General features: G+C 40.2%; 1 protein-coding gene across 1 annotated transcript; it reads left to right on the top strand.

Annotated features, from left to right (window-relative positions):
• The first annotated feature begins 12,911 nt into the window (after nt 1-12,911).
• On the top strand, nt 12,912-13,561 carry LOC114282567 (uncharacterized). Its single transcript, XM_028225279.1, has 2 exons — nt 12,912-13,098; nt 13,209-13,561. The coding sequence occupies exons 1-2, from the start codon at nt 12,912-12,914 to the stop codon at nt 13,559-13,561; spliced, it is 540 nt and encodes a 179-aa protein (XP_028081080.1).
• The last annotated feature ends 1,599 nt before the right edge of the window (nt 13,562-15,160 follow it).

Consider the following 15,160-nt stretch of genomic DNA (forward strand, 5'->3'; position numbering starts at 1 on the left):
GCATTCGTTGTTCCAGGCGCATTAATTGCCCTTTTTGCCGCCGTTTCAAGTTTTTTCAAACCTTGTTTCTTTTCCTCATCTTTCCACTTTACATCTTTTTAGAAGCTCTCTCTCTCTCTAGCCTTTTCAAATCTTCCATTGTTCCAAGCTTTCAAGCTCTGCTATCATCGTTGTTCACCTCCTTCGGTGAGACTCTTGCTACTCTTCTCTGCTGCTGTCATTCGTCTGACTTTGACGAACTCAACACCGACTTCCTTTTTTTCGATAAGTCATCGTTCCTTCTGGTTTTAGTTTCTTATTGCTTTTCAAGAAGTTTCACTTCATTTATCTGTTGCTGCTGCTATTTTTGCTCAAGTATTTGATTTTTGAGCACGTTTATCTTACACTTTTGTTTCTGCCCATTTTATGTCTCGAATTCACACTGTTCACACATTTGTTGACTGTTGCCATTGTTCTTGGCCTGTTACACCTGTCTTGTGTTTCTTGATGATCTTTCACTGTTCTTGACTCTGAGTCGCATTACCTGTTTCTGTTTTTTTGTGACTTTTCCAGATTCGTGCCTTTGATCTTCGTTTTCATAGATCTTGGTTTGGGGATTTGTTTGTAGAACCTACAAATTCTTAGGAAAAACCGAAAACGATCCCCACAATTTCTTACCCCACAAACTTTTAGGTTTTTGCCGAGGTCCCAATAACCCTTTCAAAACACCTTTATTCTGAAACCTAGTTCGTCCTAGTTAGGCCGATATCATGGGTATTTGGAAACATAGGGTAGACACCTCGACCAAGTTAGATCACTTTAGGCACGAGTTTGACATTCCTGCCGACGTCCATCTGAGGTTGGCTGGGGAGGATGACTCTATCATGCCCATAGCCGATTCCATGCCCCTCCCTGTTGTAGCTTTCATCGAGTGCGGACTTCTGCTCCCACTTAATATCCTTTTTCGTGAGATCATTCACTACTATAAGTTGAACCCAATGTAGCTTGCCATCAACTCCTACCGAGTCATTAATGGCATCATAGCCTTAGCCAAACAAGAAAACGTTAGGGTTACCTTAGCCGATATCCAGTATTGCTATACCATGTGTGGCCTCAAAAAAGACACGGGTTACGTTTACTACCTCAAGCCGAGATCCACAGAATACAAAATCATAGCCGACCTCCCAGACTCTAACAAGGGAGCTGGAGACGATTACTTCATTACCTCGGGGAACTGGGAGTTCGCTCCAGATGAGGACCTCTATCTTTACCCTCTTCCTCGAACAGTTTTTTGTAGAGGGCAATGGTAAGAGCCTTGTGTCCATATTAACTTGTTTGTTTTAAAGTCTTCAATACTTTATTTGTTTCTAATGTCTGCTTTTCTTGCAACTCTTCCTAAGCCACCAAAGGGCTTCCGCCAATTTTTTTTCCCCAGTAAAGACTTGAAGAAGTTACTGGATCTGCCAGTTCACAAACGGAAGGCCCATCTTCTACTCAATTTCATTCCTACCTACAAGCCAGCTCTTCCCTACGTCCCCAAGAAGAAGAAGAAAAGCCTTTCTCCGCCTTTTGCTATAACTCCTCAAGCTGCCTCCACATCTCGGCTAGATCAAGGATCAACTTCTGACCCAGCAGATCAACCATCAACTTCGGCTCTATATCTGATCCCCATATCTTAGTGCCGTCGACGACGCCGAACAGTTTTTGCTACTGAAATGGGCCGCCAAAATGCGGTTGCCAAAGATCTATTAGCTAATATTCCTGATTCAGTTGATGCCCAATCAGCGCCAACCCAGCCAAAGCCGAAGACAAAAAGGATCAAGAAGGCTCAGCCAAAGGCAAACGTGACTCAAATTGACACTAAAGATACTTTGCCAATCTCGAAATTAGCTTCGAGCAAGAGAACTACATCTGCTGCCGAGAAGAGGCCAGCCGAGGCCCAACCATCTGAATCCCCAAAATCGAAGAAACCGAGGTCATCCGCTACAACTACATCGGGGTCTCGAAAGTAGGATGCCCCTTGGGCTCCCCAAATCACACTGGAGGATAAGCCAGTTAGGGCTAGCGACAGCGCTGATGACATTAATGTCGGCGTTGCCCTTAGTACTGCTCTGCTTCTTCCTGGCGATCTCGACCGAATCGCCGAGTTGAGTGAGTATGAAAATTATGCTCTGATGCTCCAGCGCTCTGTCCAAGTAAGTATCTTTATTTGGTCATTTTTCTTTCTTTCTTGTACTTAGAAAATTTTCTAATAACTTTTGTTTTGTTCATTTTCAGGCCATCCAGCAAGCTCATTCCTTCTCAATACAATCCTTTGAGAACCAAACAGAACTGGCCGATAAGAAGAGAGAAGTTGACAGTCTGCAAAAGGCTAATAAAAGCTTACAATCCAAGATGAAAACCTTGGAGGATCAAGCCGAGGCTGTTATCAAGGTCCAAAATGTCACCGAAGAAAAAGCAGAATCCGCTGAGGGCATTAAGAAGGTTCTTGAGGCCGAAAAGAGAGAGGCCGAAGAAAAGATGACCCAGGCCCAGAAGGAACTTCAAGAAGCCCTGGCCATAAAAGAGGCCGAAGTCAAGGCCGTCGATGAGAATGGCTATAACAAGGGGGTGGCCGATGTCACGGCAAACTATGAAAAGCAGGTGAAGTAGGCATGCAACAAGGGTTTCACCCTTGGTTGGATGTCTCTTCTAAAAAAGCTTGAAGTACCCGAGGACTCACCCCTCAGGAACGCCGACGTCATTCCTCTTCCATTCCCTCCAACTCCAAGTCAATCTGACGACGAATCTGAGTCTGAGGAGGAGATCTTAGTGAGGAAATCAAAGGAGGTTGCTGGGACCAAGTCCCCTTCTCTAAATGAGCAAGTCCTGGACTTGACTCAAGATGAGGAGGGTGAGGAAATCCCCAAGGATGCCACTCTTGAGAAGGCGTCATCGGACGTGCCCCTTGCCGACAAGAGCCTCGATCTAACCCTTCAAGAAATTGACGCCGAGCTTGCGATTGAGAAGGCTGCCGAGATGTCTTCTCAGCAGTCCTTCGAAGTCCAAACCCAGCCTGCTAATGATGCTGAAGAATCTTAATTTTATGTTTTTCTCTTTCTTCTGTGCTCTGTACTTTTGTCTTTCTTTTGAAATAGTGTAAGCTCTTCATATGGCCGAAGTGCCTTCTTATAAATACAACTTCTTTGTTTTGAATGTTTGCCTTCTCTTTACTACTCTTGTATGATTGCATACTTAGAATATTTTGCACATCTTTAATGTATACTTCACTCTTGTGTAACCTTCTCGGGGTGACACACCTTGGTTATACAAACTGATGATTTACCTCGACAAGTACCCAAGTACCTTTCTTGGCGCGACTTTGGTTTCAACTTGTAAATTTTTTCATAAAATTTCAACAAGTGTTTGACCTTAGTCTAACTTCAAGTTGTAAACTTGTTAAGTTTCAACAAGTGTTAAACATAATCTCGGTTTAACTTCAACTTGTAAACTTTTCTCAAGTTTCAACAAGTGTTAAACATAATCTCGGTTTAACTTCAACTTGTAAGCTTTTCTCAAGTTTCAACAAGTGTTAAACATAATCTCGGTTTAACTGCAAGTTGTAAACTTTTTAAGTTTCAACAAGTGTTAAACATAATCTTGGTTTAACTTCAACTTGTAAACTTTTCTTAAGTTTCAACAAGTGTTAAACATAATCTCGGTTTAACTTCAACTTGTAAACTTTTTAAGTTTCAACAAGTGTTAAACATAACCTCAGTTTGACTTCAACTTGTAAACTTTTCTCAAGTTTCAACAAGTGTTAAACATAATCTCAGTTTAACTTCAACTTGTAAACTTTTCTCAAGTTTCAACAAGTGTTAGAACTGCTTTCCAACTCTTTGCCCCTTAATGTGAACTTAAGTTCCACTTGGGTTCTCATTACACATGTATTTTAGAAACATCGGCAAGCATCTTCTCAGTCATAAATGTAGAAGAATTCTGCTAAAATTTTATTCATTACATCGGCAAAAAACAAGAAAAATCGAATGATAGAAAAATTGCAGATTACAAGTATTCCAGGGTCTTGGCAATTCTTTGTCCTCATTATCTTCAAGCCGATATGCCCCATTGCCCAATATCGAAGTGATTCCGTAGGGTCCTTCCCAATTTGGGCCAAGCTTGCCCTCCCTGGGATCCTTCTTGTTGCCGATAACTTTTCTCAAGACTAGGTCGCCGACTTGGAACTCCCTTGGGTTAACCCTTTTATTGTAAGCCCTGGCAAGCTGTTGCTGGTATGCTGCTAGCTGAACTGCAGCTTTCTCCCTTCTTTCTTCTAAAAAATCCAGATCTCGAGCTAAAAGTACATCATTAGTCCCATTCTCTATTTCCTGGGTTCTGATCCCTGGGATGCCGACCTCCAGTGGAATGACAGCTTCTGTGCCATAAGCCATGGCAAAGAGGGATTCCCCTATTGATCTTCTCGATGTAGTCCGATATGCCCAAAGTACACTTGGCAGTTCATCTACCCATTTTCTCTTTGCTGCTTGCATCCTCTTCTTAATCCCATCCAAGATGACTTTGTTGGATGCTTTTGCTTGTCCATTGCTCTGAGAAAAACTCAGGGTAGAAAAGTAATTCTTGATTTTGAACTTTGCACAGAAGCTCTTGATTAGCTTACTGTCAAATTGTGTTCCATTGTCGGCAATTATTGCTCTTGGAATCCCAAATCTGGTGATGATGTTCCTCCATATGAAGTTCTTTACGTCCACATCTCGGATCTTAGCTAGGGGCTTAGCTTCTATCCACTTGGTGATGTAATCCGTTGCTACCAGCAGGTACTTTCTTTGTCCAGTTGCATGGGGCAGTTGCCCAACGAGATCTATGCCCCATTGGGCAAACGGCCAAGGACTGGATACGGGATTCAGGTCTGTTGCTGGTTGGTGTATCAGTGGTGCAAACCTTTGGCATTTTTCACACTTCTTGACATAGACCTCTGCGTCCTTCTGCATGTAAGGCTACAAATATCCCTGGGTGATGACCCTATGAGCTAGTGATCTGCCCCCAATGTGGCTTCCACAAATTCCTTCATGTATTTCATATAAAAAATCTTCAACTTGTGAAGGGTGTACACACCTCAAAAGGGGTCCAGTGAAGGATCTTCTGTAGAGATGTCCTTCCGCTGTCAGATTGAATCTTGCTGACTTCAATCTGATCCTGTGTGCCTCTTTGTGGTCATCTGGTAGCTTCCCTTCCTTTAACAATGCTACAATTGCATCCATCCATCTTGGTCCCATATCCACACACATTACTTCGTGCTCTGCGATCGGTGGTTCAATGCTCGGTCCCGACAAGTATTCGACCATTATCGTTCTTGTTTTTCCAGGTTGTATTGCACTAGCTAGATTGGCCAGTGCATCGGCGTGACTGTTATCATCTCGGCTAACCTGATGTATTCGGCAATTCTGAAACAAGGCCACTAACCTATTGACTTCCTTTGCGTAGGCCGACATCCTTTCATCTCGGGTTGACTATGAGCTGGAAGTCACAGAAGACTATCACTTCATCTGCTTTTACTGCAACTGCTAGCTTTAGTCCTGCAATCAATGCTTCATACTTTGCTTCATTGTTTGTGGCCTTGAACCCTAATCGAATGGACTGTTCCAATATCTCTCCATTTGGAGATACCAGTACTACTTCTGCCCCCGTTCCTTGTTGGTTTGAGCTCCCATCGACAAACAGTCGAAAGGAGTCGCCGATGTAAATGCTGCAGGGTCTGAGTTTTTCCTTTTTCCTTTGTTCTGTTGCATTTGGCTGGGCTTCTCCCTGTTTTCTTGGACATCATTCACCTGGGCTCAATGGAGCCCGATGTACGATGGATTCTGGTGTGAACTCGGCCACGAAGTTGGCTAAAACTTTGCCTTTGATCGTTGTTCTAGGTCTGTACTCCAAGTCATACTGTCCCAAGGCCACTACCCATCTGGCTATTCTTCCTGTCAGGTCTCCTTGTTGCAGCAAAGACTTCAAGGGGTGTTCAGTTAGCACCACAATTTTATGGGCCTGGAAGTAATGGTTCAGTTTCTTTGAAGCCTAAAGCCAGTGCCAATTTCTCTAAGGGTAGATACCTCGTTTCTGCATCAGCCAGGATTTTGCTTACATAGTAAACAGTCGTTTGCTCCCATTTTTCTTCTTGGATTACCACTGCGCTTACTGCGTGTTCCGAAACTGCTAAGTACAAAAATAACTCCTCCCCAAGTTCTGGATTTGAAAGAACTGGAGCTGTGATCAAATACTTCTTCAAGTCGGCCAGGGCGACCTCGCATTCTTCTGTCCATAAAAAATCTGTGGCTTTCTTCACTAAGTTGAAGAAAGGTTTGCACTTGTCTAAGCTTCTGCTTATGAACCTATTCAGGGCTGCAACCCTTCCAGCCAACATTTGTACCTGTTTTGCCGATGTTGGGCTCTTCAATTCCAGGATGGCCTTAATCTGATCTGGGCTGGCCTCAATGCCCCTTCTAGTCACCAAGGACCCTAAGAACTTACTAGATCCAACTCCAAATGCACACTTCGATGCATTGAGTTAGAGCCGATATGTTTTGAGGATTTCAAATACTGCTTTCAGGTTGGCCAGATGACCTTCAGGTTCCTTGGTCTTCACAACCATATCGTTAATGTAGATTTCCACCGTTCGGCCGATCAGATGTTTGAATATCTTGGTTACCAATCTTTGGTAAGTTGCTCCTGTGTTTTTCAACCGAAAAGGCATCACTTTGTAGCAATACAGCCCTTTTGGGATGATAAGCGCAGTCTTCTCTTCATCTGGGGGATACATGGCTATCTGGTGGTACCCTCTGTAGGCATCCAGGAAGCTCATTCTTCCATGCCCTGAAGTGGCATCTACCAACTAGTCAATTTTGGGTAGAGAAAAACTGTCTTTGGGACAAGCCCTGTTTAGGTTGGTAAAGTCTACTCAAACCCTCCATTTACCATTCTTTTTCTTCACCACCACTGTGTTTGACAGCCATGTTGGGTAGTTTACCTCTCGAATGGCCCTGGCCTCCAAAAGTTTGTCTACTTCTTTCTCCACTACCTCGACGTGCATCAACGTCGGTCTTCTTTCTCGTTGGATTACAGGTTTGGCCGACCTGTCAACATTCAATTTATGGCAAGTGACCTCGGGGTCAATGCTAGGCATTTCGTAAGGCGTCCAGGCAAACATCTTTGATGTTTGCTCTCAAAAAAGCCTCCAACTCTTTTCCTTCTTCTTCGGTTAAGCCCGAGCTGAGAAGAAAGAAGTGTTCTTCATCCCCTTCCTGGACGAGAATTTTCTTCAGTGCTTCTTCGCTCTTCTCGGCTGGCTCCTTGCCGACATCCTCTAAGACCTCTACGTCTTCGTCTTCGATCTTTGCCTTCTCTAGTTCTCATATGCTGTAGGTGGATTTCATTGCTGCCATGGAGCAATTCTTTGGCTGCAGCTAATCGCCTCTGATCTCCTCTATCCCATGTTCTGTTAGGAACCGCAATAGCTGATACAATGTTGAGGGAACAGCCCCCATCGCATGCAACCACGGCCTTCCCAAGATGATATTGTAAGGGAAGGGTGTATCGATTACAGTGAACTCTGTCTTTATCTTCTTGGTGCCAGCCTGCACCTTCAAGCTCGTCGTTCCCAATGGCCATGTCGGCGTTCCATTGAACCCAACCATTGGGCTATTGGATTGCTCCATATTGTCTGGGTGAAGGCCAAGCTCCTTGTAACATCTGACGTACATGATGTCACAAGAGCTGCCTTGGTCGATTAAGATGCGCTTCACTTGGCATTCCCCAACCTGGAGGGATACTGCCAAGGCATCGTTATGTGGATGTTGCACCATCTCAAGGTCGGCTTCAGTGAAGGACACTACTGGTCCTTGGCACTCCTCTGCCCGATGTTTTTTCTCCCTGACTTGGTAGACATGTTGTAGGTGTTTTACCTTCTGGGTCTTCCCCCGAATCTCATTTTCGCTGACCTTCAAGTGAATTACATTAATTACCCGAGGTCCTCCTGCTTGAGGTTGCTGTGCTGGGGGAGGCGGGGCTGCTGGTGCCTGAGGCAATCTTGTCTGTTCTTCCCTTGTCCTGGCCTCATCGACAAGGTTTCTCAGATGGCCTTGCCTCACCAGGTCTTCTAAGTGTGTTTTCAGGGCTCTACAACCCTGAGTCATGTGCCCATCTTCATTGTGGTAAGCACAATGTCTGCCGAGGTTTCTTTCCATAAACTCTCCTGGTGCCCTCGCTGGCGCTCTGAAATAGGGTTGGTTCCGAATCTTATCTAGGACTTTGTGAGTTGGGATTCGGAACACAGTCGTAATTGCCTGAGTAGCCCTTAGTTCTATCTCTTGCTTGTTGGATCCATTGTTACCTCGGCCTCGCTTCGACGAGCCGTTTCCTTTTTCTTGCTTTGTCTCCTTAGTCCCCGATGTATCTTCCTCAACTCTAGTATACTTCTCGATTCTAGCCATGAGCTCCTCTATGCTTTTTGGCAATGTCTTTGCCAAAGATTTTCGTAGTGGACAGTCGTCTTTTAGGCCGCTCTTGAAAGATACGACTGCCACCTCTTGATTACACTCTGGTATTCGGTTGAACACCTCATAGTACCTTTTTGCATAGGCCCTAAGGCCTTCTTCCTTACTGATCTTCAGAGCCATCAATGCGTCTACCCTTAATGGCTGCAGCTTGTTTGTCACGAACCTGGCCACAAGCATCTCGACCAGGCCTTCCCAGGTCTTCACACTTTCCTTTGGTAGTTTGTGAAACCAATCTGATGCAATCTCCCCGAAGGATGAGGGGAACACTTTGCAGAGTAACGGCTCGTTACCACTATATAATGCCATTGAGTTCAAGTATAATCCAACGTGGAAGTTGGGGTCTGACTTACCATCGTATATTTGGAACCTCGGCATACTGAATCTCTTCGGCGCCTCAAATTTGTCTAATTTTACCGAGAATGGTGTTCTTGGCTTAACAGGTGAAGTTACTTCGGCATCCACATTATGTTGTTTCCTCTTGAGGTAATCTCTCAGGTCTTCCTTGCTCTGCCCAAGAGCTTGGCTATCTCCTGACTTCAGTCTTTTCGGCATACTACTCTCAGCTTCGTTGTGGGCCTTTTTCGACCTTTCTCCATGAGTTGTGTCGAAGCACAGCTCTTGCCTTTGAACATGCCGATGTTCTTTGGGGTCTGTTCTTTAGTTCGTTGTGTCCTTCGTGACTCTTTTTTCCTCGACTCTCCTCGTCCGACCTCCCTGGAAGGCCGGTGAGAGTGTTTTTTACTTCTGATGTGCTGAGGGGCTATTGGGATTGGCTTCTGCCCTCCCTTCTAGGCATTGGCCGCTGGAATCGGTATGTCCTGCAGTGGGTATGGTGGCTGCATGACATTACTTTGCATCATAAAATTGGCGACCAATTGCAGGTCTGCCAACTTGTTTGCCACCTCTTTCACCTCTTTGTCCCTCCGTAGGCATCTATCCTTCCATACCTGGAGGTCGTCCTCATTGTAGTATCCGCTTCGATCTGGTTTCTTTGGCATGTCGCCATCCTGGCCGATGTCTTTCTTTACTTGATTCTGGTTCTGAGTCTCCTCATTGCAATCATCTTCCTCCACGTTTGGGTCAACGTGTTTTCCACTCCCAGCAGGGATTTCGTCCCCAACCTTATCCTTCTGTCCGTCGCTGGCCATCTATTCTTCTTTCTTTCTCACAGACGACGCCAAATTGTGTGATTGATTTTTCGACCACACTGCCAACTCAGTATTCAGCTAGAGAGCACTAGCAGAATAGATGGCACCTGGCTGACCTGTCAATAGAGAGAGTAGATTCCGGCGGTGGTTTGTCCACCCGGGGGCACTCCGACGATCAAGTCAGTATATCTCTCCAAGATAATCAATAGTGCTAAACTCACTGTTCAGAATATAAATTGCGTACCTTAGACCCATCGGGGGTGCCTTTCTTTTATAGATAACTTAATCCTAGTCCCCATAGAAGCCTAGCTTCAATGGACTTCTGCTCAGTGCTTATCCTGGACTCTCCAAGAGATAAAGATAAACTTCCTAAGAGTGTTATCATTACCCATGCTAAAGTCCTTCCTCATTCTAGGAATCTTGTCCCTTATCCACTTATCTCGGATTTCGATATCTTCGGAGATAACCTCGGCCTAACCGAGATCACTTCGGCGTCATGACCAGGACACATGGCACCTCGGCTGACACGTCAGCATCACCTTGGCCACGTGTTGGTACTCAGAAAATATATCCCCACAGAATGAATTTTATAAAAGTACTTTTATCTTTCAATTTACTTTACTTAATTTATTTCGAAATAATAATAATATTACAATATTAGTTAGATATTTTGTTTCTTCACCTTAAATAATAATAATATTACAATGTTAGTTCAGTGTTTTATTTGTTTGTCGTTTGATTACAAAATAGTTTCTACATACATATACATAACAAATGTGAAACAACTTAGTGAATTACATATTTAATAGTAATAAGTCCAACAATGTGATATGTACTACAATTGTTTTATATGATTGTTTCAATCTACTTGCTGAATTTTAATGCTTAAATAGAAATATAAATGCCCCCTCATACATAGGAATTGATACATTATTTTCTTGAATTGACAAAAAAATTCCACATATAAAGGATATAGAGTCCGGTTGGACTACTAATCTGACCTATCAATTTTCAACCAAACAATGCACTACTCCATATAATCGACATAGAATCATATCCATAGTTTGAATATCACCACACAAACAATGCCTACGTGAAAATTACCATACATAAATGTACGTATTTTATGTTATTCATATTAGCCATTCACATGCGCAATGTGTTTAATTTATATATATATATATATATATATATATATTGTCTAATAATATTAATTTCATTCTATAATCATTTTATTTAACTAAATACTACCTAAAAGTGTAAAAATATATCAACAATTAAATATTCAAAGATTCAAACACTTTCACTTTTTAGACTTCTAAACATAAACATTAAACATTAATAAATATAAAAAAAACAAAACAAAATGGCTCAAAAGGTAAAACTATTACCAAACCTAAAAACCAAAAAAAAAAATATCATAAAAAGAAATATAAGAAAAATTACCATGTGCAAAGCACGTGCACTTCCACTAGTCTAGATATAATGGTGGAAATATAAATGAAAATTATATTCATATATAAAAATTTATACCAAAAAAAATCATAACAATATTATATAGCGATATTGTTATAAATATAAATCATGTTTATGGATGTTTTATTTTAAAATGAAAGGTCACTATTAAACTATATCATTGTGTTTGAAAATTCTACATAAAATTTATATTTGTATATCATCACTCAATAAGAATATATTCAGGTAGAATTTAATGATAGAAAGTTATAGAATGTAGTCATAATAATAGGAAGAAGAAATAGTAAGAAAGAAAAACACGATGGTCATTTAGAAAATTTTAGGACATGACATTAACAATCTAGGAAGCAATTTGTAATGGGATTACAAATATTAGGAAATGAAATGTAATTTTTCAAATGTAAAGGAGAAATTTGTATTAAACAGAAATTTCAAGGGGTATCAATGTAATTTACCCTTAATAAAAAAAAATTGATACTGTGATATTATATCATGATATTGGGCATTACAACTTTAGCTTAGTATGAGAGACAATGAGTTGTCCACTTACTCAAGACGAGATAAGTGCTTATCTTTGGAGGTTTATATATATGATTTCTTGAGGCCTGTAATTGGGTGGCGACTTCAAGACAATGAACTCCAAAACCTCATGTTTACAAATATCCACCATTGCAGCCCCAATCGTCACTATCTCTATTGTAAGAGCATCTTTATCAAAGTAGTTAAATGTTTAGTTAAATTGTAACTAAAAATCTAATTTTCTATTTTAGCTAACCTTATTTTTCTTGTCATGCTCCAACAAGCTCTCCATATCTTTCTCCATTCAATTTAAATATTCCTTATTTATTATTTATTTATTTTTTTAGAAAAATCATATTTTTCAAATGGGCACTTAACGGTCCTATTTTTTAAATAGAAACTTTTGTAACGGTCATATTTTCAAATGGATACTTTTGCAACGACTATATTTTTAAAATAGAAACGTCTATAACGTTCATGTTTTCAAATGAATATTTTTGCAACGGTTGTATTTTTGAAATAGATACTTTTCTAATGGTCATATTTTTTCAATATAAATAAGTTCATTCCTCTTTAATTTTCAACCACCTCATCCAGTTTTCTTTAGCATTAAGTCTTTATTTTCTCACATTGCATTGCAATTCTGTACACAATATGATTCTCAATAAGTCTGACTCTGATGATGAGTTAGAGATAGTTACAGTAGTAAATCTGGAGGAAGAATCAAGATCACGTTGTGGTTCTATACAACGTCCTGTGTTCATTAGGTGTAATACTTTATAAGGCCACCAGAGGCTTTTTTTCGACTATTTTGATAAATTACCAATATATCCTCCCAATGTATTTCGAAGAAGGTTTCAGATGAATCGTTCTCTTTTTCTCCGTATTCATTCTACAATAAAAGCTCACGAATTGTATTTTGTTCATAAAAGAAATGATGCTTGAGTGCTTGGTTTGTCCTCCTATCAAAAGATGACTGCTGCACTTAGAATGCTCGCTTCTGAAGTAGTGACTGATTTTATGGATGAATATGTAAGGATTGGAGAAAGCACTACAATGAAAAGTTTAAAAAAAAATTGTTAAAGCAGTGGTTACAATTTTTTCAGATGAGTATTTGAGATCACCAAATAAAAATGACATTGCTAGATTGCTAGCAATTGGCCAAAATTGTGGATTCCCTGGGATGTTGGGGAGCATTGATTGCATGCATTAGAAATGGAAGAATTATCTAACTGGGTGGAAAGCTATGTATTCTGGTCATATTCATGAACCTACAATTATTTTAGAAGCAGTAGCATCATATGATCTTTGGATATGGCATGCATTTTTTGGGTTATCGGGGTTTCATAATGACATCAACGTGCTAGAACGATCTTCAATATTTACCAAGCTTGCTGAAAGGCATACTCCTTCTGTCAATTACTCAATCAATGGTAATGATTAGTGAGATACTATGTAGCAGATGGTATAGACCTGTAGTGGTCAACATTTGTCAAAACAATTCCATCTCCCTAAGGAAATAAGAGAAAACATTTTGCTGCAGCTCAAGAGTCGGCAAGGAAAGATGTAGAATGTGCTTTTGGAGTTCTTCAAGCACGATTTGCAATTATACATGGACTTGCAAGTTCTTGGGAACGTAAAACACTTAAGAACATTATGAAGGCATGCATAATACTGCATAACGTGGTTGTTAAGGATGAGCGAGATGTTAATGAAACAGAAGACTACGGCTATGAACAAATCGATGAAAATCCCCATGTATTTGTTTCACATGAGTATACAACTGAATTTATGGAATTCATTCGACACCATCATCGCATTAGAGATAGAGAAACTCATTCTCAACTACAATCGGACCTCATCCAGCAATTGTGGCAACTACATAGTCAATCATAGCAACTTGAAATTTTAAATTTCGTGGTCACATGATGAAAACTCATTAGTCTTCATTGTAATTTGAAATTTTCCAAGCATTAATAACTATATAATTTTTCTCTCAGGATTGTCCATTTAGAAAGCTTTCAAATTGCATCAAACCATATTAAAATACTATGAATCTGATATTGCATTTTGCTTCATCAAGCAAACTATGTAGAGAAATAAAAAGATTAAAACTTACATAGCTAGATTTCTAGTTTTCATAGCAATGTAAATCAATACTTAGCAAAAAAGTGCACTGAACCATGGCATTGTTCAACAAAAACATGATACGTTTGCATATAAAGATATATTCCAATAAAAGCTAACTATTTGTACTCCTTTGACTTTCAAGAATTTCCATTTGGTGGTGAAAATAATATTCTTGTTGCATTGGAGACAAACCATTTGTATCCACCATTATAATTCTCTAATCTTCTTTCAATTGTTCTGCTCGAATCTTTTCTTGTCTAATACGAAATTGCTCTTGGATTTCCTCTTGCATAATTCGAATTCTCTCTTGCTCAAGCTCTTGGTTAATATGATTCTGCTCTTGCTCTTGAAGACATGCTTTCTCAAGGATTTCCATTTTCTTGTCATTTGCTTTCTTTTTCTCTTCTAGTATCCCATTCGATATCCCTGCATAGTTTGAACCAGCTGAATCTTTATTCTTTATTTTATTCAATAGTTCTTTTTCAGCCTTCTTGCCTAGTGGCCTCTCCTAGTCTACATAAGCATCATGTGAGACATTATCCTCTGCTAGATTTATCGCCTTTGGAGTAAAAGGAGAAAATGTTGCTGAAGTTTTTTTTTTTTTTGTTTTTTTTTTCTCGCATCCCTCTAACCATTTTGGTTGGTACCTCAACACATTCCAACAATATTCAAATTGAAATGATGCTTTTTGGAATTCCTGATACATAAGTTTGGCCTTGCAAATCTGAAAAAATTAAATGAATAAAGACTAATTAGCATCTTCAAACAAAATGATAACTACATCTAATTTATATATGTACACAATATATACCTTGTCTTGTTTATCTACTCCACTTTGATGCATTGATTCAATTTGAGCAAAGAATCCATAAAACTTATTGGTTCCAAGTTGAATAGTTGACCACCGATTCATTAAAGAATTCTGATTACGTCCAGAATTAAAAGTCTTGTACTTGTGGAAATACTCCCTAACTCTATTTCAATATGTCTTGTGTCTTTGCTCATTTTCGTGTATTGCATCCAAACTTGTATTGAGCCATGCCGATAAAAGGAGATTGCCTTCTTCTGTGGTAAAGTTGCCACGACGTTGTGATTTCTTTGTGGTAGATTCTATTTGGAGTGACAATGGAGACACTTTCCCAGCCACTTTAGCATGTTGGCTTGAACATTGACCCATTTGATTTGGAGATTTCATCATAAATTCACCTAAAAGGTTGGATCCCCCTCGTAATAGATTGGTGAAGTACGTATCCGTTGGTGTTTGAGAATCCATTCTATGAAATGATCATTCCATTGCAATGGTGAATGATGATTCAGTTTACAATGTATTTTCATTTTTTTTTAATCTACTATACATGAGAATGG

This window comes from Camellia sinensis, chromosome 4, assembly GCF_055761805.1.
Source record: "Camellia sinensis isolate YWXY chromosome 4, ASM5576180v1, whole genome shotgun sequence".
Classification (NCBI taxonomy): Eukaryota; Viridiplantae; Streptophyta; class Magnoliopsida; order Ericales; family Theaceae; genus Camellia; species Camellia sinensis.

Bases quoted from the DNA above. Each gene is read 5' to 3' on its own strand.
- LOC114282567 (XM_028225279.1), top strand. From the start codon at position 12,912: ATGTATTCTGGTCATATTCATGAACCTACAATTATTTTAGAAGCAGTA. The intron at 13,099-13,208 runs GTAATGATTAGT...ATTTTGCTGCAG, and splicing joins TGTCAATTACTCAATCAATG to CTCAAGAGTCGGCAAGGAAA.